Here is a 24,780-nt window from a genome sequence, read left to right as displayed (position 1 = left end):
AAGAATATAGATGTTATATTACAGAATTACAAAAAAAAATAAAAAATGGACTACCTAATTAGAGGTTTTGCCTTGTAAATGCCGGCTCAAACAATTGCTCCTTATTTTTTCATTTCAGAGTAGATACATTGTATTGACTGGATGAAGAAACCCTTTACGTCTGCGCATTGTGAATGATTCATTTCCTACTGATATCAGCCTCAGGCGACTGTGAAGGTCGAAAGGTAGAATTGTGGTTAAATCTTGATGTCATTACCCTTTTTGATGGCCTTACTAAATCTCATTAGGACGATGCAGGTTCCTAATCATATAAGCTGACAGGGAGGATAAAGGGATGAAAGCTGATGCTACCGCTGGTATAGCGTGTCTGGTATACAGCTCTCAGACACGGGAACAGAAGACCTATAAGAAATAGTAGCAGTAATTATTATTGATTAATGTTTACGGCAAGTTACTATGTTTTGAAAACTCAGTAAGCAGCCTAGCACACGGTCCATGCTCTGGGGTAGAGCATTGCCTTTCAAGGGCAGCCTCCATTGCCCCCCTTCTTCCATGTAAACTACGGTAGAGTAAACCCTGCCCTGCTGCTGCCTGGTACACTGAAGCTGTGTGGATTGCCTTGCTTGCAATAAGTGGCCTCCTCCCTTTCCTCTTGTGTCTGTTCTCCTCAATGACAAGGACAGGCCCACTTTCATCTGAGTCGAACACCCCATATTCATTGTATTCTTGTCATCTTTAAAACATGAACTCTCTAGGAGTGCTCCAGCATGGGAACAATTGCTTTTAAAAGAAAATATAAAACAATATGTCCAAGAATGTTCAACCTCTTAGGCCACGTGCACACGTTGAGTATCTGGTGTTTTTTACCTCAGTACTGTATTTGTAAGCCAAAACCAGGAGTGGAACAGTCAGAGGAAAAGTAGAAGGTTATGTGCGCACTTTGCGTTGAGGTAGTTGCAGTTGTAAACGCATCCTCTGGCAGAAATGTTTTTTGCCAAAGTTGGTTTTGACCACAGAAACGCGATAAATACGCGTGCGTATTTACCGCGTTTTTAGCGCGATTTACATGCTTTTCCATTGCTTAAAGTCAGATGCGTTTTGACTACAAAGACACTACTAAATAAAGTTTAAACATTCAAACACTATGAAAAAATACGGAAAAAAATGATAACAAATATCAACATTATTCTCAATCAAAAATTGGCTTTTTTATTAAAATGATAAGTTTGTGATAATAATTAAGCATAAAATTACATTTATTTATGGATTTTCTTAAAAATAATTGTCGGAGTTTGTGTGTGTGTAAAGGGACATATCATGCCATTAATATTTTGCCAAAAACGCATGCAATTAATTGGTCCTAAACGCATGTTTTCAGCATCAAAAAAGCAGGTAAAACGCAAGAATTTTTTGCTGTTGCTTGCGTTTTGCAACTTCTCATTGACTTCCATGTTAGCAAAACGCTGCCAAAATGGCAAAAACAATTGACATGCTGCTTCTTTAAACGCTGAGTTTTTGCCCAAATATATGCAAATTAAACGCAGCGTTTAGAACTGCAAAGTACGCACAAGAAATCCCCATTTCCCATAGACTTTGCTTGAAAATCAAAACGCAAGCCTTTTGGCATTAAAACGCTGCAGTTCGAAACGCTGCGGAAACGCAGGTAAAAACACAAAGTGCACACATAGCCTTATAGAAACCTATGCACCACTTCTATATTTGTTAGCTGCTCCTGGTTTTGGCTTATAAATATTGAGGTAAAAAAGTCACCAAATACTCAATATGTGCATGTGGCCTTACAAATACTGAGGTAAAAAGCTCACCAAATACTCAATATGTGCATGTGGCCTTACAAATACTGAGGTAAAAAAAAAACCCCAAATAATATGTGCACATGGGCTTACAAATACTGAGGTAAAAAGCTCACCAAATGCTCAATATGTGCACGTGGCCTTACAAATACTGAGGTAAAAACTCACCAAATACTCAATGTGTGCACATGGACTTACAAATACTGAGGTAAAAAAGTCACCAAATACTCAATATGTGCACATGGCCTTACAAATACTGAGGTAAAAAGCTCACCAAATACTCAATATGTGCACGTGACCTTACAAATACTGAGGTAAAAACTTACCAAATACTCAATATGTGCACATGGCCTTTCAAATACTGAGGTAAAAACCTCACCATATATTCAATGTGTGCATGTTCCCTTACAAATACTGAGGTAAAACACTCATCAAATACTCAGTGTGTGCACGTGGCCTTATATGCTGGGCATCATTCACTTTTTGGCTGTTTCTGACATTCTAAATTCATTTATGTCCAAGTCTTACATGTCTCTAATACAATTTAGATGTAAAAACTTGGCACTCAAAATAAATGTGAATAGTGGTCTTTTATTGAGAAGAGCTTGTAGGACCAGCACAAGCACATACATTTCGGTCAAAAACCTTCATCAGTGTGCGTACAGGGGGTCCTCAGAAGGTATAGCAACTTGGCAACTGGCGTACTCAGGTATGACGCGGTGTCCACCTCTGTATATGGCCACTTGAGTGCCAAGTTTTTACATCTACTTGAGACGGTTTTGGACCCTACTTGAGCATCACCCCAATAGTGCCGTGTGTATCAACTCTCTATTACATTTTAGTCAGTCTCTGACCACTTAAATGCAAGCATACATTGCAGCAGGTTAGGTCAGGGAATTAAATTGCAATGTAAGGTTATTCAGTTACATTTCAAATATGTGTAAATCTACTTTAAAACCATAGCAACCGGTCAAACATTAGCTCTCATTGTATAACCTTCATTTTACAGATGGTTGGTTACACAGATTTTAATGAGGATTTTCATCTTTAACCAAAATTAGTGATTATGTGAAAGAGCAAATTCTGAAACTACATTAAAGTGGGTGATGCAGTACTATCTGGACTTGGCCCTGTCACACCCAGAGATAAATCTGCGGCAGATCTGCGGCAGATCTGCGGCTGCAGTGAAATTGTGGACAATCAGTGCCAGGTTTGTGGCTGTGTATAAATGGAACAATATGTCCATGACTTCACTGCAACCACAGATCTGCCAAAGATTTATCTCTGTGTGTGACGGGGTCTTTAGTCTTTTCTTCAGCAGGGGTTCACAACCTACAACCGGAGGCCACTTGTGCCCCTCAATGTCATTTTTTGTAGCCCCCACCATACAGTTATAGACATGTATTTTTCATGTCATAGTGGAGAGCGCTAACAATGTGGCCATTCCTGTCACCCCCATACCTTGGCATTCTGACCAGGTGGCACTCTAGAAGAGACTTAATGAGTCAGTAATGCACCTCTTCTGATTAGTAGGCTTGGTACAACACCATGCAATGACATCGCGTCGGACCGACTAGTAAAATAATTAGAGGAGGCCCGCCTCTGGTCCGGCGGACATAGACTACTGATTTATGGGAATAATGGAACATCATAGTCATAATAGCTTATTTGACCTAGGAACCTTGGTTCAATCTGACGTTTTGGTTCTTAGACGAGAAAAGGTTGTAGACCCCAATAGTATATATATAAATTAAACATTTGACTGACTTAGCTCCTTTACCAATGATCGAACCTAGTGTAGGTTCTACTGCGATTAAAGCTCATTGATTTCTTTAGTGCGTACAATATCAATACACATAAAATCTATGCACTTGATGATGCAATAGAGCTATTCTGTTGCAAACCGTCAGAGTGGTAATGGCTCTTATTGAAGAGACACTTTAGTGAATGGAGACTTATTTACGGGCAGTGTGTACTGTGAAAAATAAAAAAAGCAATTATCTATCTTCCTCAAGAAAGAATGCTGTCTGATATCAGACAAACCAGTCTCTCTTCATTTTGGATAAAAATCTGATCTACAAGGCACTGGTTGTCTGAATGAGTTGCCTTAGTGCCCTTTCATACTGCGTTTCTCCCCAGATTCAGCCTTGGTGTATGCCTCCAGTATGCGTATATACCCCAAAATAGTGCACAACTGCATGCGGCGACTCTGTCTGCACTATTATAGTCAATGGCCCTGTTGGCACTTACATCCAAATATCCAAATACAGTGGAACCTTGGTTTAAGAGTAACTTGGTTTGAGAGCGTTTTGCAAGACAAGCAAAGCTTTTTAAAAATGTGTAACTTAGTTTAAGAGCAATACTTTGCAATAAGAGCAAATTCCCACCGTGCAGACTTCCGGTTGCGTCCTTTCACCACGCTCTGACCTGCTCTGGAGGTAACTTTCTGTCTATATGTACTGTTTACTGTATACCGTATACCATTTTACAGTACAGTATATACTATATAGCATGTCTATTAATTTGCATTTGTGGATATAGTATTGTACTTTCCTTCTGCTGCCCAGTACAGTACATTTCTTATATTGTACCTCTCACACACACCAACAATTCTATTGTAAGCTAATGTGCAGTTTAATCTGTTTTATATGCATTTGACTGCACTGTACAGTATTTTGTAGTGTACTGTAATAGTGTTATATGAATACAGTACATTAATTTGTATTACTGTAATAAGTTTGTATAAATCTAATATATAAAGCTCAGTGTATGTGTGTGTATGTATGTCCGCTAAAGGAATCCGCACCGTCACATGTAGAATCACGACATTTTGCACAGACACTCCATGTGACTCAGGGAACATCACAGACTATGTTTGGGCAGGAAAATGTAACCCCGTGCTTTCCAGTTACTCTACAAAAATCCTGCAGCCATTAAACTGAATGGAGCTAGGAGCTGCAGGCTATACATAGCAAGTGTCAGTGGTTGCTATAGGAACAAAATAAACTGTTAGTATAGAAAGCTTATGTGTGAGGTAAAAAGATGTCAGTGGTGAGACGGATAGAGAGAGACAGAGACAGACGGGCAAAGAGACAGACGGGCACAGAGACAGACGGGCACAGAGACAGACGGGCACAGAGACAGACGGGCACAGAGACAGACAGGCACAGAGATTGAAACAGATAGACTGATGCAAATACAGACAGAGAGATAGAAAGACAGCGACACACAGACAGAGACTGGGAGAGAGAAAGAGAGACAGTTTCTATCCCGGGCAATGCTCGGGTACTACAATTAGTACAGTAAATATTTTTGAGTTGTGGAACGAATTGTCTGTGTTTCAATTATTTCCTATGGGAAAATTTGCTTTGATATAAGAGTAACTTGGTTTAAGAACACACTCCCGGAACCAATTATGCTTGTAATCCAAGGTTCCACTGTACTATTTTGGCCAGGGGGTTCGGAAGTAAGCCCCAATGGGACCAGTTAGGATTAGGAAACATGAAAATAAGAAACTTTGCAACTTATCTTGATAGAAAAATCTGCTTTCTCCTCCCCTTGTACTGATCATTAATTTTAAAAATTCTGAATTCACAGGTAAAATCTGTCTGTGGTGAATACAGATTATTTCTATCACTTACACAGGAGATGACATTGTCTGCTTTCTCCACCCCCTTCATAAAATTTTAAAAGCACCAACTGTCATTTCCTATGTTGGTAATGGGAATTACATACAGGGTTTACAGATTTTTCCAACAATCAGTCCGCCAGGAACAGAGAAGCTGATTGCTCTGATAAAATATATTACAAAGTTGTTTATTTTTATGTGCACTATTGATTTATGAAATAAAAATTGAAACAACTGTCACTTTTTAAAGGCTCTGTACTTTTCTTTTGACATGAACTTCAGCATAATTTAGTATTTGGAAACGTTCATAACCCATGGCTGCTGAATCAGAGCTCTATAGATCTCCTTTTACCTGCCAGTATCCATGGTACCTTCTCCCATTATTTGTCCTGGTGGGATATGCTGCGGATGCTGCACCACGACAATGATGCTCTGCTGCATCTACTAAGTAGAAGTGGAGCCGGGGGATGCTAGGAAATAGATAATTCACCTTCGATCTAGTGGGCATAAACTACTCATGTTGCTCAATTCTAGTTTACTCCTATCATTTTGTATTGTGGTCCTGAGCTAGAATCTTTGGTATCATGGCTCTATGTATGTGCTGTGCATATTTACATACATCCCAACATAGCGATCTATAAATTATACCAATGCACATCCATGAACATGAACACAACCTCCATAGATACACCATGCACAGCACAGTACAAAGATTTCCATTTCTCTCCTCAATCTCTGTGCCAATTTTGGCTCACAATGTAAATTTTACATTTACTTATCAGTATGTTTTTTGAAGGGGGATTATGGGAGGAAAAAGGAGCACTGACAGAAAGCCATTTATACATGGGCAGAAAATTCACTTTGTAGATATTGGTCTTGGTCAAATTCCAACCCAAGACTTCAGTGTTGCAACACAACTGCACTAGACCACGGAGGCACTGTACTGTCCATACAATAAAATATCAGTTACCATAAAACATATACCTGCTGAAACTACAATATTATTAGAATTTGCTTGTCTGGAAACATGATTTAAAAGGACCCACCAAGGGCCAAAAAACAGTGTTTACCTAGCTTTAGCGTTATCCAAACAAGAAGGTTCCAATTCATCTAGGGATTACGTCAGAATTAAATCGCTTTAAAAAGTTGCAACATTTTTGCGACTTGCTGAGTTTTTCACGCTATTTCCACCATTCTATGCTCAAACTGACATAGCTGGATGGGATGGGTAGTGACACCACAGCTCATTTCATTCATGATGAGCAGGGGAAATCTTATTCCAGTCTCTGACAGGAGTAAGATTTGTGGTGAGGTGCACACAGCTTTTTAGAAGCCCTTGATTCGTTTGGGAACATGCACCTCCTAATTAAGCAGGTGCCTCTGACTCCAGTACACCCGTTCATCAAGATCAGCCTGAACAACACGGTCTACATGAATTGGGGCCAAAATGTCTTACCAACTAGAAATATCAGAGATAAATACCAAAGTATCAAATCGACCTTCAAAGCTCTTGTTTTCACAATAATGTTCTTTTCACTGGCACAAAACTGAAAACATGAAAAAGAAGAATAGAAAGTCGGTGACTAAGCTTTATTCCTATAAAACTGGAAAACCCTCCATTATATTTATAGCCTGTTATTTAATTTAGACAGTTAAATTATGGCTCTGTAGTATGGAGCCATATGGCACTTTGTTTGCCAATGTACAGTCTTTTAGTCTATTGTTTAGAAATACTGCAACATGCGATGATTCCTCCTATCCATATAGGTCCCCGGAATAAGACAGAATTGCCATCTAATAGCTTATGATAATGTTGTTGAACAGTTGGAACAAATTTAATAAATTTTCCCAGATTATAAAGTTATAATAAAGTATAAAATAAAATGTCTTGTCTATATGCTGTAAGTGTCAACAAACTCTTAAAATATAACAAAAATATAAAAAAGTAAATGAATTAATATACTAATGACTAATGAAGTCCCACTCAAATATTATTTTCTATGGAAATGTATCTAAAAAAACCCCCAAAAGTTCTTAGTGTAAAGATTTTGAGAAAACCACACATAGTGGTGGGAGAGCTGGAAATAAATTTTAATGAATGCACATTCTTGGTACATATCCTCCATATGCCTAAGTGCACTTGTCAGATAAATACGCAAAATACGGCATTGGATAAAACTGCTGCATTTCTATGGCTACTGAAACTATGGAAATGAACTTTTTTTGCTTTAATCCTCCAAGGATTGTTGTCACATGATGGAAACTCTACTGCCATTTATTTTTTTGGCAAACTTTTCAAACAGCTATATTGATAGCTTTGAAGTTTCTTTGAGTATGTCATGTGAATAAGATATTTATGATTATTCAGAATATTTTGTCTTTTCAAATTACATTCCCTTTTAATTTTTGAAGCAGAAAATATGAGATTTGTTCTCCTGTCAAAAGAAAAGTTTTGTTAAAAATATATTGGGTTAATTTTTTCCATTATGAGCCAAACTCCGGAATGTGATATTACGATACAAGATACATGTAAGTACAGTTAGGTCCAGAAATATTTGGACAGTGACACAATTTTCGCGAGTTGGGCTCTGCATGCCACCACATTGGATTTGAAATGAAACCTCTACAACAGAATTTAAGTGCAGATTGTAACGTTTAATTTGAAGGTTTGAACAAAAATATCTGATAGAAATTGTAGGAATTGTACACATTTCTTTACAAACACTCCACATTTTATGAAGTCAAAAGTAATTGGACAAATAAACCAAACCCAAACAAAATATTTTTATTTTCAATATTTTGTTGCGAATCCTTTGGAGGCAATCACTGCCTTAAGTCTGGAACCCATGGACATCACCAAACGCTGGGTTTCCTCCTTCTTAATGCTTTGCCAGGCCTTTACAGCCGCAGCCTTCAGGTCTTGCTTGTTTGTGGGTCTTTCCGTCTTAAGTCTGGATTTGAGCAAGGGAAATGCATGCTCAATTGGGTTAAGATCTGGTGATTGACTTGGCCATTGCAGAATGTTCCACTTTTTTGCACTCATGAACTCCTGGGTAGCTTTGGCTGTATGCTTGGGGTCATTGTCCATCTGTACTATGAAGCGCCGTTCGATCAACTTTGCGGCATTTGGCTGAATCTGGGCTGAAAGTATATCCCGGTACACTTCAGAATTCATCCGGCTACTCTTGTCTGCTGTTATGTCATCAATAAACACAAGTGACCCAGTGCCATTGAAAGCCATGCATGCCCATGCCATCACGTTGCCTCCACCATGTTTTACAGAGGATGTGGTGTGCCTTGGATCATGTGCCGTTCCCTTTCTTCTCCAAACTTTTTTCTTCCCATCATTCTGGTACAGGTTGATCTTTGTCTCATCTGTCCATAGAATACTTTTCCAGAACTGAGCTGGCTTCATGAGGTGTTTTTCAGCAAATTTAACTCTGGCCTGTCTATTTTTGGAATTGATGAATGGTTTGCATCTAGATGTGAACCCTTTGTATTTACTTTCATGGAGTCTTCTCTTTACTGTTGACTTAGAGACAGATACACCTACTTCACTGAGAGTGTTCTGGACTTAAGTTGATGTTGTGAACGGGTTCTTCTTCACCAAAGAAAGTATGCGGCGATCATCCACCACTGTTGTCATCCGTGGACGCCCAGGCCTTTTTGAGTTCCCAAGCTCACCAGTCAATTCCTTTTTTCTCAGATTGTACCCGACTGTTGATTTTGCTACTCCAAGCATGTCTGCTATCTCTCTGATGGATTTTTTCTTTTTTTCAGCCTCAGGATGTTCTGCTTCACCTCAATTGAGAGTTCCTTAGACTGCATGTTGTCTGGTCACAGCAACAGCTTCCAAATGCAAAACCACACACCTGTAATCAACCCCAGACCTTTTAACTACTTCATTGATTACAGGTTAACGAGGGAGACGCCTTCAGAGTTAATTGCAGCCCTTAGAGTCCCTTGTCCAATTACTTTTGGTCCCTTTAAAAAGAGGAGGCTATGCATTACAGAGCTATGATTCCTAAACCCTTTCTCCGATTTGGATGTGAAAACTCTCATATTGCAGCTTGGAGTGTGCACTTTCAGCCCATATTATATTTATAATTGTATTTCTGAACATGTTTTTGTAAACAGCTAAAATAACAAAACTTGTGTCACTGTCCAAATATTTCTGGACCTAACTGTATCTGTGTTAATGGTATATTAGATAATTAGAATAGGAAATATGTCTTTCACTTATAAATTTATAGCCATGTGCATACTCAATTTACTGCTAAATAACCCTTTAATTCCTATAAGGTAATATATTAATTCTATTATCAGGCATTAATTGATTTGCAAATAGCATTTTGTCTTTTTTTCATTTTCAGATTATTCACAAAAGTTTGAAAGTTTTACACACTCATTACAATATATACATTTTCACATCATGGATCCTTGCAGTTTCTGTAATCTAAACCATTTAATCACTATTTTGGCTGTATTTATATATGGAACTCGATCTATCTATCTATCTATCTATCTATCTATCTATCTGTCAAGAGGGTAACACGGTGGAGAGTGGTCCCCTGTATTTCTGGTGTCAGGAGATGGCAGTGCATGGCTACACGCACACTTGCACAGGGTAAAACTGCTGGCTATGCAGATTCTTCTTGATCTGCTGCAAGGGTTCAGCAGTTTTTTGGGTCTCCTAACTCTGGATGAAAAGCTGGGCCTCAGCTGTTCTGAGTTTCCCATTCACCTCTGCCATAAATACCCCCCTCTAAGCTCAGAGAGGTGCTAGAGATATATAGTTAGTCTCAGGAGTAAATCTGTATGCTGTGGACTAAGAAGTCATTTTGAGAACCATAGCAGGAGATTGCTATGTAGAAGTTGTGTGGTGTTTTCTCATCCTTTTAATCCCATTTCGGTTTGCCTCACTTTGTTGTTCCCTTTACTCCTTAGTGTAGTTTGATGTACCTTGTGCGATTGCTGTTTCTTTTACCCCAGCCTGTCTTATCTCCTGTGTGTCTTTAACCTAAAGCAGGTGTAGCGTTCCCACTGACTTGCACACTAGTCAGGGTTGTGTTCAGGGAAACATAGGGACAGGAACGTGATCACCGCATGAGGTCAAATAACCCGTCTAGTGTCATAAGGGAGGTCAGGGCTGCTGAAGGAAAGTGTCAGGGGTTGCCCCTCTTTATCCTTCCCTGGCAATGTATCCCTTCTCCTGTCTCACCTTGTGTCGACCTAGATAGAGCGCAGCAGCCTGGAACTATCCACAAATTGTATCTGGTGTCTCAGATTAAGCCTGGTTCTGAGAATAGTGGGTCTAAGTTCCTTTCTCCCCTCCATTACTGTACAGTGACACTCTATCTATCTATCTATCTATCTATCTATCTATCTATCTATCTATCTATGTGTCTGTCCGTCTATCAATCCCTCTACTTACCTATCTATATATAAATTACAGGATTTTTAAAATAGATTATCTTTATGTCACATTTTCTAACAGTATCATAAGAATTACGGTTCATTTGACAAAAGAAGACTGAGCAACTTATAGCAAATCTGTCATCACATTTAGCAATACAAACTGTACATTATCAGAGAGGGCTCTAAAACTTGTTGAGGCTGGTGTATTTATTCAAGTATACAAGTCTAGTAAAGTGCTTTTTCCATTTCAGGCTTGAAGATTTTAGAAAAGGATTATGCATTAATTCTCGAATACTGGCCTACTGGCCAATCCTTCTAACCGTCAAGCCATAAAAACCTTGACTCTCAATATTAAGGTCTACTGTAATCTGGGAAAGTTTTGTGTGGTAACTTTCCTCATGCTGTGGGAACAATTCTGCGTATTCCAGTACTAGCAATGTTCTTCAGAGAAGGGGCTACATTGAATAAAGCTATTATGCCTCACATAATGAGTTGTGAATGTGAAATAATCCCTCCGAACTAATATTACAGTCATTTTAATCTCATGCTTGGCTTTTTCCCAGTAGTTAATAAATATTCTGTATAGTCCATTTAAAAATTCCTTTTGAAAGTGAAGCAATGTAGCGGGTGTTAAAATAACCAAGGAGATTACTTTCTTATGCTGAAACATTATATACTACTATGTAAATGTAAGCCTTCTATTTATTTCATAGATACCAGCCACTATGGATCTTTAGAGAAGGTTGCAAGTGATGCCGCAAACATAAACTAATCCTACAAAGTAAACCTATTTTATCAAATCAACTTTGCTGACCAGATCCAATACTTGAGGACATTCATTTTTTTATTTGGAGCCAATACAGAAACTGTATCATACCTTCAGATGCCTAAGAACAGTAAGAAACCTAAAAGAGAGCTGGACGATGATGTTGTGGATTCGGTTAAGGATCTGCTGTCCAATGAAGATTCATGCGAAGAAAGCTTTAAAAAGAGTGAGTTGATGGTCCAGGATGAGTTGGACAAAGACAGAGATATTGAGGACGGATCTGATATTGATGATGAAAGACCGGCATGGAACAGCAAACTACAGTATATTCTTGCACAAGTTGGCTTTTCTGTAGGGTTAGGAAATGTATGGAGATTCCCATACTTATGCCAGAAGAATGGTGGCGGTAAGGAATAAATATGCTTTTGTATGATAAATTAACAAATAATGGTTATATTTTATTCTCAGTAGATACTGTATATAGAATTACAACTTATCGTTAGTTTTGGCAGAAAAAAAGAACAAAATACAAAATGTAGAGAGTAATAGTAAAAAACAATCATGCCATATTATATATGAAAGTAACAGGCGCAATGCAAATCTGAGTTTTACTTTAGTGCATTTGTGAGTTTTTTAATTTATTCAAAAGCATACCGTACTTTTATCTCACACTCAGTTCAGACTGTTTTGCTGAGGTCCATTTTCAGTTTTTAAAATTTTATTTTTTAAACTGCAAGAAAAATTCAGATAATGCCATACAAATAGACTAAAATAACAAAATATCAAAAATCTATTGTTTTATTTTACCATCTGGAATCTCTTTCTGATTTTGGTTATCCAGGAATAAGTATTAGATATTTTCTTGAATCTTTCACCAACCTGTTACTTCTCAGATTTAGCATACCAATAAAAACTTTATCACAATTTCCTGTTTTAGTAGCCCCTTTCCAGGGAGATTAAAGGGATTTTTTTTAAATTAACTTGATAACATGTCTGTAGGGTAGGTCATTGTGGCACCTTGTACCTGAATTGTCACAAAGAATAACTTCATAAGTATTTCAATATGTATAACCTGTATTGCCAGCTTTAATGAGATTTGGTTTTCTCTGCTGTTCACTACATAAAAACATTTGCACCCACTCCCTTTATGGGGCTGTTCACCTGAGCTGATAACAAGGCTTGAGTGTGAGTCCTCTGAAGGAGAAAAGGAAGGAGCCCAGGTGTGAGGTAAATTCAGAGAGTGGCAGTTGAAGTTAAAGTCAGGGTGAGCATGTGAGAAGAGTGTAAAATGGAGATGGTCCTATCCTAAGATAACTCTGTAGGGGCCAGCTACAAATTGGCAGGGTATCAGTCCCTAGGCCACCTGGACTTTCAAGGTCAGTGGCAAACTGAGAGACTGCTATTAGCCTTTTCATAAGGAACAGTGAAATTGCCAGGGAGCTCAGCGATGGGATTAAGTGTAGGAATTTCTAGAAGAAACAGTGAGTTTTCCCTCAGGATTCAAGTTTCCTGTTCACTGGAAGGGATAAAATATCTAGAGTTTTCTTGTCTTGAAAATCCCAGGATTTCAAGACACCTATTTCCAGGTAGGGAAGTAGTGGCAGGAGAATACTCTACCACCACAGAGCAGAGAAACCAAACTCTCATTGGGGCATGTTAGATCACCATCATTGTGAGTGCTGTAAGGAATGTTCCATACTGTTCTTCAGAGCTTCAGTAAAAGGTACAAGCTCCCTGTCCTTTCTCTGGCTGAATTATTCTCTGATGTGCCATCCTTACCTCTGCATCCCTAGGAACCATCCCTAGTTGGGGGGGGGGGCGAAGGGACAACCCTCTAGCACTGTGCATCACCACCTAACTCCTGGGGACCTTCAGCAGTGCCCGGCCATACCAAAGCCGAAAATCCTAACAGGCATCACAAACTCTTTATTAATGTATTTATTTTATTATTTTTCTCTCCCCTTTTTAATACTATTTTTTAACCACCACTACAAAAGCCTGTCTCACGCGCCCCAAACAGCCACATCGCCACTCAGACCCACCACATCAGAGGTCTACCGGGGCAGCACATCATCAATATCAGATTACTGGAGGTCAGATTGCTGGTACCATTAAAAATTAGCTGATTGAAGGGGTTGCAGTGCACTGTTCATGTCACTGCCAACAGTACAATAAGCTTGTTTCTATACAAATATATAGGCATCTACTAGGACATCAAAACTTCACCTAGTTATTTATTTTATGCTTCATGCACACTATAGTAGTAAAGAGTTTATGCTGCCCAAACCACAGGCAGCATAAATCAGAGACTAGCTCCATTATTGCACTTATGTGCATTCTCAAATGCTACAGCCTGCCGGGAATGATCTGACTTGGGTCACTAGTCTATCAGGTAAGCCCTTGGTGGATTTCCCCGCCCTGTTTTTGTGAGTGACAGCTATTTCCCTATACATAGATTATAAAGTATATTTCCTCTGACATGCTGCAGCGTTACAAATTGAAACATGTACGAGTTTATGATTCACGTCGCCCATAGTTCGGGCAGCATGAATCAGCTGATAGGTTCCTTTAAAGCTCCATACAATGCATTTATTTTGTTTTGTTTTACAATTTGCTTTCTTAGGCCCGTTTCACATGTCAGTGAAAAACACTGACGTTTTTCACTGGCGTGTAAAACACGCACATGTCCCTCCGTGTGCCGTGAATTACGGCACACGTGGGTTGTCTATGTGCAATCCGGGGTCCGTTCTCCGTGGCCCGTGATTGCACTTAGAGATTAACTCACCTGTGCGCGCTCCCGCTCTCCATGGTGCTGATCGCTCCCGCGGTGCAGCATCCGGCCGGCGCTGACCCCCGCAGCAGCTGCTTCCGGGTCGGCTGTGTCATGCATCATTAATATGCGCGACAGTAATGAGCCGGCTTAGAAGCAGCAGGCTGCACGGGCTGCGGAGGACATCGCTGGAGTCGGGTGAGTAAAAATGATTTTTATTTTAAAAGCACGTTTTTCTCTGGCACGTGTTTCACGGACCACACCACTGCGTGGTCCGTGGAACATCAGTGATGCCAGAAAAAAATGGACATGTCTCCGTGCGGCAATCACGGACACGCGTGAACGCTGCACGGAGACATGGTCAGTGAAAAATCACTGATGTGTGAGCAGACCCATTCATTATAATCGGTCTGCGTATGTCAGTGATTCTGGTACGTTTAAAAAAAAGCACAAACGTACCAGAATCACTGACGTGTGAAAGGGGCCTAACATACTATGTTTTTATGTACAGATGGTAAAGTTATTTTAAGATCTCCATTCCCATTTATTTTCTGTACTTTGAAGTGGGATTCAACTACCCATAATTATTGTTTTTATATTCCTTGTAGGTGCATATTTGGTGCCATATTTAATACTTCTTCTAGTTATTGGAATTCCACTTTTTTTCCTGGAGCTTTCTGTGGGCCAGAGAATACGTAGAGGAAGTATTGGAGTCTGGAATTATATTAGCCCTAAAATGGGTGGAATTGGATTTGCCAGCTGTATTGTAAGTATTCATGTTGGTGCTAACTCAAAGGTTCATTTCCACACAGTGAGCAGAAGCATGAAATAACGGTGTGAAAGAAAAGTAGCAACATAAATGTAGTATCCAGTCAGCAGGAGGGTAGCTGGGGTAAATTTAATGAGCTTAGGAGGGGAAGCCAAAAAGCCACTCTGGATATTTAGTTATAGGCTTGGGTAACAAACCAAATTATGGCCATGGTGACACAAGCCTATCTAAGACTCTGCATGCCTAAATCAGGCCAAAACAAGATTCTTTAATTTGACAATATTCTGGTATGTGAACTAGCCATATCAGTGGATAATGGTAAGGTCATAAGGATAATACACTGAACGAAAAGGGTCCAGCACTCAATAAGCAGCCAGATCAGAGGTGATTATCTCTGGGTCATGCGTCTGAAAAGGCCATGCATCTGAAAAAGCCGTGCATCCAGTGATTTCAATAGAGGGATTGTGAAGCATTTCTGAGTCATAACCTCTAAGAACCAGAGAGCTCCGGCAGATGTCCAAATGCTAAGACACCTTTGTTTAGTGCGTACATGAAAGGGTATTTTAAGCACTAGTCCATTATTTCATACACTACTCCTCTATGTCAGGCATTCGTATTGAAGTCTTACTATACCAGGGTTTCTTCACCTGAACAATAGTTCACATTTCCCTCAAAAAGGTCATAGTATATATATTTTTTATTTATTTTATTTGCTTGTAGAGCGCCATTAATTTCTACCGTGATTTGCAAACATTGTTGTTTTCTTAAGTAAGATCAATACCAATGTGGGTTGCCAATTGAAGAACTGGATTGCTGGTATTGGTAAAAAATGGCATAATATTAAGGACAAGTCATACATTTGTTTATTATGTTATATCAGTGTCATCTAGGAAGAGTAAATGCCATGCCACCCATATGATAAGTATCTAAGCTGAAAAAGTAATATAAAAATTCATATAAAATTAGTAATGAATAATGAGATATGTATGCATCTCTATGAAGTTTTTTGATGAAATAAAACTTGTCATTCCCTTTCACCTGTTTTTAGCGCAAAGGCTTATCCATGTATAAAATAAACTAGGTTATACTTAGGCTTCGCTGGTAGGTAGATGTCTCTGCCATTGCCCCAGTCTCTGTTATTCAGATGAAGTGGTGACATCACTTTGATAATGCTGTAACCAATCACTGATATCAGAAGTTCCTGATGTCTACATTGGACCAAGCGTTTGGCTGCAGCACTATTAACAAGGTCAGAACAGAGAACAAAGAGTAGAAATGCTTCAGATTCATAATTTATTTGTACAAAAATTCATACACATAGAAAATACAAGGTCAAAGGACCAGGATAAATAAGGCACAAGGGGTGACAAGAGATGAAATAGGCAAAAAAACCCGGAAATCTGCACTTCCATGAAGCTCTGACACAATCAAATACCCAGTAGGCCACATGGGAGTAAGACAATACAATAGCGTATCTGAAATCAGCATATAAAATTTATCAGAACCATGTGGATCATACCAGGAAGAGTAACAGAGTAAACAGGCAGTAATGTCAAGACACATGCATCATGTTCCTGTATAATATGAGTAAAACCTGAACAAAATGTTCAATAGATTAAACAATTCAAAGGATAGGAAACCAATGCATGCGTACTTAACAAAACACCAACCTGCAGCTCTATACAGATGAAGTACTGCACATGGGTATGCAGATAAGTCCGGAGGTGACGAGAGGGGTGAACCCCCAAGATAAAACTCCAATGTACGTTTCACGTGGATGTTATGTTCGCTTCATCAGGGAGTGATTAAAAAGCGCAGCAGGGCTACTATAAATAGCCCAATGTCCAGCTGATACATACTTACATTGGGCTATTTATAGTAGCCCTGCTGCGCTTTTTAATCACTCCCTGATGAAGCGAACATAACATCCACGTGAAACGTACGTTGGAGTTTTATCTTGGGGGTTCACCCCTCTCGTCACCTCCGGACTTATCTGCATACCCATGTGCAGTACTTCATCTGTATAGAGCTGCAGGTTGGTGTTTTGTTAAGTACGCATGCATTGGTTTCCTATCCTTTGAATTGTTTAATCTATTGAACATTTTGTTCAGGTTTTACTCATATTATACAGGAACATGATGCATGTGTCTTGACATTACTGCCTGTTTACTCTGTTACTCTTCCTGGTATGATCCACATGGTTCTGATAAATTTTATATGCTGATTTCAGATACGCTATTGTATTGTCTTACTCCCATGTGGCCTACTGGGTATTTGATTGTGTCAGAGCTTCATGGAAGTGCAGATTTCCGGGTTTTTTTTGCCTATTTCATCTCTTGTCACCCCTTGTGCCTTATTTATCCTGGTCCTTTGACCTTGTATTTTCTATGTGTATGAATTTTTGTACAAATAAATTATGAATCTGAAGCATTTCTACTCTTTGTTCTCTGTTCTGATCATGCTATTGGAGTAGCTCTACAGTGGTGTGGCGATTTATATATGACCCACCTCACTGTATTTCTATGTACATGGACATTTTGAGTTTACTATTAACAAGGTGTTACCACTAATGTTGAGTGAGCATGCACTCGAATGAGCATCGGGGTGCTCGGGTGCTCCCAGTGCTCGGCTGAATATCGTGGGTGCTCAGATGTGTCGTCCATGAAACAATGAACACAAAGCACAGGCTTGCTCCACTGCATGATGTGAGCAGGTACACCAGGGAGAGCCACTTACAATATCTGAATGGCTCCCACTGGGGTTAAAACAACGTTTTAGGATGTAGCGTGCAAAAAAAACCCCCTAAAATCCCCTCCCCACGTAAATGCTCTGTATATGGCTGGGTTTATGTAGGTGAAGAACCAAATTGCCTAATCATTGACTTCCATCATACTTGTTTCTCAAGTTGAGCACTTTCAGAGCGTCTGAGCTGCTCGGCTCAAGCACAGAGCACCCGATTATTTTAGTGCTTGCTCTTATTTAGTCACCACTGCAGCCGATTAAAAGACTGAGGCAATGGCGGAGATGCCTTGTTGGACTAATTAAGGGAAAGTATAGTTCAGTTTATTATTTTCTACATAACTGAGCATGTGAGCTGAAATATATGAAAAGTGACAACCCCTTTAATGGCATATTAAATAGGATGTTTAATTGTGCTTTTGACTTCTGTAGTTACCGGAATCATATATTGCTTTGCAACTAGCGGTATGTGCAGTCATACTGATGGCCATTTGTTACACGGCTATGGGAGTTGGCGTCTTCATTAAAAGGGTCATCTGGTTTAGGAAACCCATTGTTATATGCCTCATTGCAGCGCCACTCCAGAGCAGTTTTGTTTTTAAATTTCATCATTGTAGTGGTGCTTTAGATATAAGTCGCTCGCCTCTTATATAATACTTAAGGGCACTTTACACACAGCAACATCGCTAGCGATGTCGCTGGTGAAAGCACCCGCCCCTGTCGGTTGTGCGTCACGGGCAAATCGCTGCCCGTGGCACACAACATCGCTAAGAATGGTCACATGTACTTACCTGTCCTGCGACGTCGCTATGACCGGCGAACTGCCTCCTCGGCAGTTCGGCATCCCAGCGATATCACTAAGCGGCCGCCCAATAGAAGCGGAGGGGCAGAGATGAGTGGACGGAACATCCCGCCCACCTCCTTCATTCCTCATTGCCGGCGGCCGCAGGTACAGTGATGTTCCTCGTTCCTGCGGTGTCACACATAGCGATGTGTGCTGCTGCAGGAATGATGAACAACCTGTGTCCTGCAAAAGTAACGATAATTGGGAATAGAACATGTCAACGAACAACGATAAGGTAAGTAATTTTGATTGTTAACCGTCGTTCGTGCGTTTCACATGCAATGACGTCGCTAACGAGGCCGGATGTGCGTCACAAATTCCGTGACCACAACGACATCTGGTTAGCGATGTAATTGCGTGTAAAGCGGCCTTTACTCTCTAGCGTCTTCATCTGTTTTCAGTGTTGTGCCCATTGGTCTTCTGGACTTTATAACTTGTCGACTGCTCCAGTGTTTCATGGAGCGAGGCTGAGGTTACAAATCAGTACAAGTCTATGAGAGCCTTGTTCTTGCTCTCATAGATTTGCATTGAGAGCTTCGGAAATAACTTCTGACCAGTCTGAGGTTGCAGCCACAGCATGGCACCGCAGGACTGAAGCGACGCTGAAAAAAATGAAGACACCAGAGGGTTAGTACAAGACTTAGGGCAGGGGACTTAGGTTTAAAGTACAACATTGGCAGTGACCCTCCTCCCCACTGGTACTTTAAGAAATTCTGGGTTAAAAGATTGTTGAGAATCCTGATCTCTTGGCCAGAGGGAATAGTGGTTGTAAAGAGCGTCTCTTGTTGTGGAGGATACTTTAAGATCAGCTTATTATTAGTGGATAATAATACGTAGTCAGTAGATAAAGATAGAAAATATTTTCTTTCCACTATTTTCTATTCTATTGTCCTATAGCCCCATACATTGTTAATGGTTTTGGTATCTCTGCTTAGCACCTTCCCAAGTTTATAGTCTGAATTTTAATGAACTACTGATAAGAATACTTGTAGCTTTATCAATTTAACTTGCGAAGATCAACACAAAGAAATATGCAGGTTACGTTATTTCAGTTTATTACATAAACAGGTCACAAAATAGGTTCAAATGAAATGTAAATTTCCTGTAGTGAAAGTGGGACAATTAATAAAACTGCTTAGTTTTCCGATGAAGAAGGATACATGAAGCAATTCATTGTATTTTTTGTGAACCCTCATATTCAATGGTGGGATACAACTGATACATATGCTGTAAAATAAACCATTATCGTTTTTCAGTCCAGGGGTCACATTGTTAAATGGTGCTGTATTTAAAAAAGACAGCAATAACATGATGACATCATCTGTGCGGCAACCGTATTATTTCTATTATTGCTCTGTGGTCGTTGTTTCTATTTGTACTCATATACTTCATTTATTTTCCAGGTCTGCTTGTTTGTGGCTCTATACTACAATGTCATCATTGGATGGAGTCTCTTTTATTTCTCACAGTCCTTCCAGCATCCTCTGCCTTGGGACCAATGCCCTTTGGTGAAAAATGCTTCTTATACCTGTGAGCAATTAACATATTGTGATTTACTCAGATTAAAATGCATCACATAGACTTGTAGTATGAACGTTACTAAAAAAACAACAAAATAGTATTTGCATAATATAGACAATAAATAAGGATAGAAAACTACATCAATATAATATATACAGTATATATATTGTGAGACTGTGACCGGGGTTATCTATGACGGCCGGTATGTCTCGCCCCGGTTGTGCTCACTCCATGATAGAAAGTAACTCCACTCAGGGGTTAATGCTGTTTCCCTACAAGCTGAATGAAGGGTTAAAAGGAAACAGGAACAAGGGCGGGTGTGCCGGGTGTGAGGGAGTGAACACAACTCCCTGAGTTTTCTGCCGGAGAGGCACATGTGTACTGTTGTGGACTTTTGTTTGAATATTAAACCGTGTGCTGTGAACCTTGGTGCCTGGATCCCGTGTCTTCTGCTGCGCAGCCGACCACGCTACCTCACATATGGTGGAGAATCGGCGGGCATGCCAGCCCGGTGAGGTGTAGCATCCATCCCTGGTGACCCAGCAGCACATGTCCTGGATTCGAGCGGCTATACTACAGCCCAAACCCGGCGACGCCATGGAGGACATACTAAAGCAGCTGGCTCAGGCTACTGCACAGCAACAACAGACGAATACACACCTGCTCCGGACGTTGGATCATCAGCAGCAATCCTTGAAATTGCAGGAACAAAGGCACCAAGAACAGATGGTCCTCCTGGCCAAGTCGATCCGTGCCGGACCGGCAGCAACAACCCCGGGACCGGGTGACGACGGCAGCGTCCGGAAAGCGGTGAGACAAGCGTTGCAAAAGATGACCCCGGGGGATGATGTGGAAGCGTTCCTGGCGGTGTTTGAGCGGGTGGCCGAGCGGGAAAAACTGCCGACCCCCCAGTGGGCTGAGGTATTGTCGCCCTATCTGACGGGGGAACCCCAAAAAGCGTACCTGGACCTTTGTACCGAGGACGCCATAGAATATGCGACTTTGAAAGCCGAAATACTGTCTCGGTTGGGGGTGAATACCTATGTACGGGCTCAGCGGGTAAATCAGTGGTTCTATGAGGAAGCCAAACCCGTACGCTCCCAGGCCTATGACTTGTTGCATCTCGTAAAAAAGTGGTTGCAGCCTGACACTCTGAGCCCGGCGCAAATGGTGGAAAGGGTAGTAGTTGATCGTTTTGTGCGCACTTTACCCGTCACCATTCAACGGTGGGTAGGACAGGGCGACCCGAGTACCCTGGACCAATTAGTGTCCTTGGTAGAGCGGCATGTGGCTACGCAGGACTTGATACGGGACACTGAGACTTTGCGTACCGCCCGTCGGTCCGGCCCCTCCAAGCCTAGGGCTAAGGACCCACCGCCGACACCGGTGCAGGAGTCCGCTACCGTCCCGTCTGAGGCTGCGCCCGCCGTCCCTGAGGTCCGGAAGGTTCTGTACCCTAAACGACAACTCGTCAAGGGGGTTTCCTTCCCTATTAGATGTTGGCGGTGCCAGCGGGTGGGACATATGGAAGCCCAGTGTCCACTCACCACGGAGCCCATGGATTGTGGGGTTACCCGGCGGGGTTCAATGTATGCTCAGGTGGTGTGTACCACTGACCTGGTCTCCCCAGAGACTGAGCCCCACTTGTGCCAAATACAGGTGAATGGATGTCCGGTTACAGGCTTGTTGGATTCCGGAAGCTTAGTGACCCTTGTGCGATCAACCCTAAGGGCTAAAGTAAAGGTCACAGGACGTACCGTGGGGGTGGTTTGCATACATGGGGACCGCCGAGACTATCCCACGGGGATTGTCACCATCACAGCACCTTGCGGTCAGGTGCAACATGAGGTGGGACTTATTAACACTCTTCCCTATGACGTGATCCTAGGAAGGGATCTGCCCTATTTTTGGACTTTATGGAAGGGACCTCCTAAGTCCCCTCAGATATTGGTCAGTCCGGGACCTGAGCCCTACAATCCTGAATCCGGGACACCTGCCGTAGGGGTTCCCATGATAGGGACAGAATGTGAACCCGATAGGTCGCCCCTAGAGGTATTGGCAGGAGAGGCTGAGACGGTCGAGCGCATCCCGGAGTTGGAGGCGTCCCCGGATACGTTTGGGACAGCCCAACTTCAGGACCCTACATTAATACATGCCCGGAGTCGGGTGACAGTAGTTGACGGGGTGGCACAGCTGCCCGGTGCCCAGGTAAGGTACCCCCATTTCGCTCTTAAGCAGGATTTACTCTACCGGGTAGATGAAATACGGGGCGTGGGGGTAGAGCAGTTGGTGGTGCCCCAGCCGTATCGCCGGTGGGTCCTCGACTTGGCTCATAAACACCTGATGAGTGGCCACTTAGGGGTCAAGAAAACGCAGGAGCGAATATTGCAAAGGTTCTATTGGCCCGGGGTCTTTGGGGAGGTAAAACGGTTCTGCGAAACCTGCCCGGAGTGTCAGCTTACCGCACCCCTGACCCACTTTCGCAGTCCGTTGGTACCGTTACCCATTATAGAAGTCCCTTTTGAACGGATAGGGATGGATCTGGTGGGGCCCCTCGTAAAGTCTGCTCGAGGGCACCAACACATCCTTGTGATCGTTGACTATGCCACTCGGTATCCAGAGGCGATACCTCTCAGACATACTGCGGCGAAGCTTATAGCTCGGGAGTTGTTTGCGGTGTTCTGCCGGGTGGGGTTGCCCAAGGAGATCCTTACGGATCAGGGGACCCCATTCATGTCTAAAGTGACCAAAGAGCTATGCCGGCTACTCCAGATCAAGCAGTTGCGTACGTCTGTGTATCATCCTCAGACGGATGGGTTAGTAGAACGATTCAATAAAACCCTGAAAACCATGCTAAAAAGGGTGATCTCCAAAGACGGGAAAGACTGGGATATGATGCTTCCCTATTTGATGTTTGCGATACGAGAGGTGCCACAGGCATCCACGGGGTTTTCGCCTTTTGAGTTGTTATACGGGCGACATCCCCGGGGATTGTTGGACCTGGCAAAGGAAACATGGGAGCAAGAGCCCACCCCCCATAAAAGTGTGATTGAACACATTTTAGGAATGCAGAACCGCATAAGCGCGCTCATGCCAATTGTGAAGGAGCATTTACAGGAGGCTCAGGCCGCGCAAAGCGGCCGCTACAATAGACAAGCCACCGTGCGGACCTTTAAACCCGGGGATCGGGTGTTGGTATTAATCCCCACGGCGGAGAGTAAGTTCCTGGCTCAGTGGCAAGGCCCCTACGAGATAAAGGAAAGAGTCGGGGTGGTCAACTATAAGGTATTGCAGCTCGGTAGGCGAAAACCTGAACAAATATACCATGTCAACCTATTAAAACCTTGGCAGGAACGGGAAAGCCTGATGGTTGTTTTTTCCCCATCTCCCTCCTCTTCGGGTCGTTCACATCCGGCTCCGGCGACCTCCGGAGAGGACGAACCGGAAGTAAGGATTGGAGAAGCCCTCACCAAGCAACAGAGGCGAGAGGCCAGACGGCTGGTTCAGCAGAACCCCGATGTCTTCTCCGATCTGCCTGGTAGGACAAGTCTGATACGCCATGACATTGTCACCGAGCCTCACCTGAAGGTACGCCTGAAGTCATACCGGGTACCGGAGGCTCGAAGACAAGCCATATCAGATGAAATGAAGACAATGCTACGACTAGGGGTCATCGAAAAATCCCGGAGTGAATGGGCTAGTCCCATAGTCCTAATACCAAAACCCGATGGCTCCTTAAGGTTCTGCAATGACTTTAGGAGATTAAACGAAATATACAAGTTCGATCTCTACCCCATGCCCCGGGTGGATGAGCTGATTGATAGGATGGGACAGGCGCGATATTTCACCACGCTCGACCTGACCAAGGGGTACTGGCAGGTGCCACTGACGGAGTCCGCCAAGGAGAAACCGCTTTTGTTACGCCGGAGGGTCTCTTCCACTATGTTGTCTTGCCTTTTGGGTTACACGGCGCTCCAGCCACGTTCCAGAGGTTGATGGACTTGGTGCTGGAACCCCACCAGGCGTATGCATCAGCGTACCTTGATGACATCATTATTTACAGCTCCGAATGGCAGACCCACTTGGAACAGGTACAAGCGGTGGTGGACGCGCTTCGAACAGCTGGATTGACAGCCAATCCCAAGAAATGTGCGTTGGGACTCACGGAAGCCCGCTACTTGGGCTACGTGATAGGCCAAGGAGTGATTAAGCCCCAAATTAACAAGGTTGAGGCGATCCAGAAGTGGCCTAGACCCCTGACCACGAAGCAGGTTAGGGCCTTCCTGGGTATCGTGGGGTACTACAGGAGGTTTGTAAAAGATTTTGCGGGACTATCAGCCCCCTTGACGGACCTTCTCAAAGGCAAGAAGTCCGTCATGGTGCGCTGGACTCCGCAGGCCGAGGACTCCTTCCGGGCCCTGAAAGGGGTCCTGTGCGGACAACCCGTTCTGGTCAACCCTGATTTCCGGAAGGAGTTTATAGTACAGACTGACGCCTCTGAGGTCGGCCTGGGG

The 24,780-nt window shown here is 42.2% G+C and overlaps 1 protein-coding gene across 2 annotated transcripts in view; it reads left to right on the top strand.

The window, feature by feature from the left end:
- SLC6A15 (solute carrier family 6 member 15) overlaps positions 1-24,780 on the top strand; it is a 73,260-nt gene that overhangs the window by 507 nt on the left and 47,973 nt on the right. Inside the window, exons 2-5 of one of the 2 annotated variants that reach the window (XM_075344780.1) lie at positions 119-224; positions 11,571-12,029; positions 15,002-15,159; positions 20,149-20,275. In XM_075344780.1, coding sequence (XP_075200895.1) covers positions 11,741-12,029; positions 15,002-15,159; positions 20,149-20,275 — 574 coding nt within the window. In that variant the 5' untranslated portion in view covers positions 119-224; positions 11,571-11,740. The remainder of the gene's footprint in view (positions 1-118; positions 225-11,570; positions 12,030-15,001; positions 15,160-20,148; positions 20,276-24,780) is intronic. The other variant, XM_075344779.1, reaches the window with a different exon arrangement.

The sequence above is a fragment of the Anomaloglossus baeobatrachus genome, chromosome 4 (genome assembly GCF_048569485.1).
Source record: "Anomaloglossus baeobatrachus isolate aAnoBae1 chromosome 4, aAnoBae1.hap1, whole genome shotgun sequence".
Lineage (NCBI taxonomy): Eukaryota > Metazoa > Chordata > Amphibia > Anura > Aromobatidae > Anomaloglossus > Anomaloglossus baeobatrachus.
This window is presented reverse-complemented; position numbering and strand designations above follow the sequence as displayed.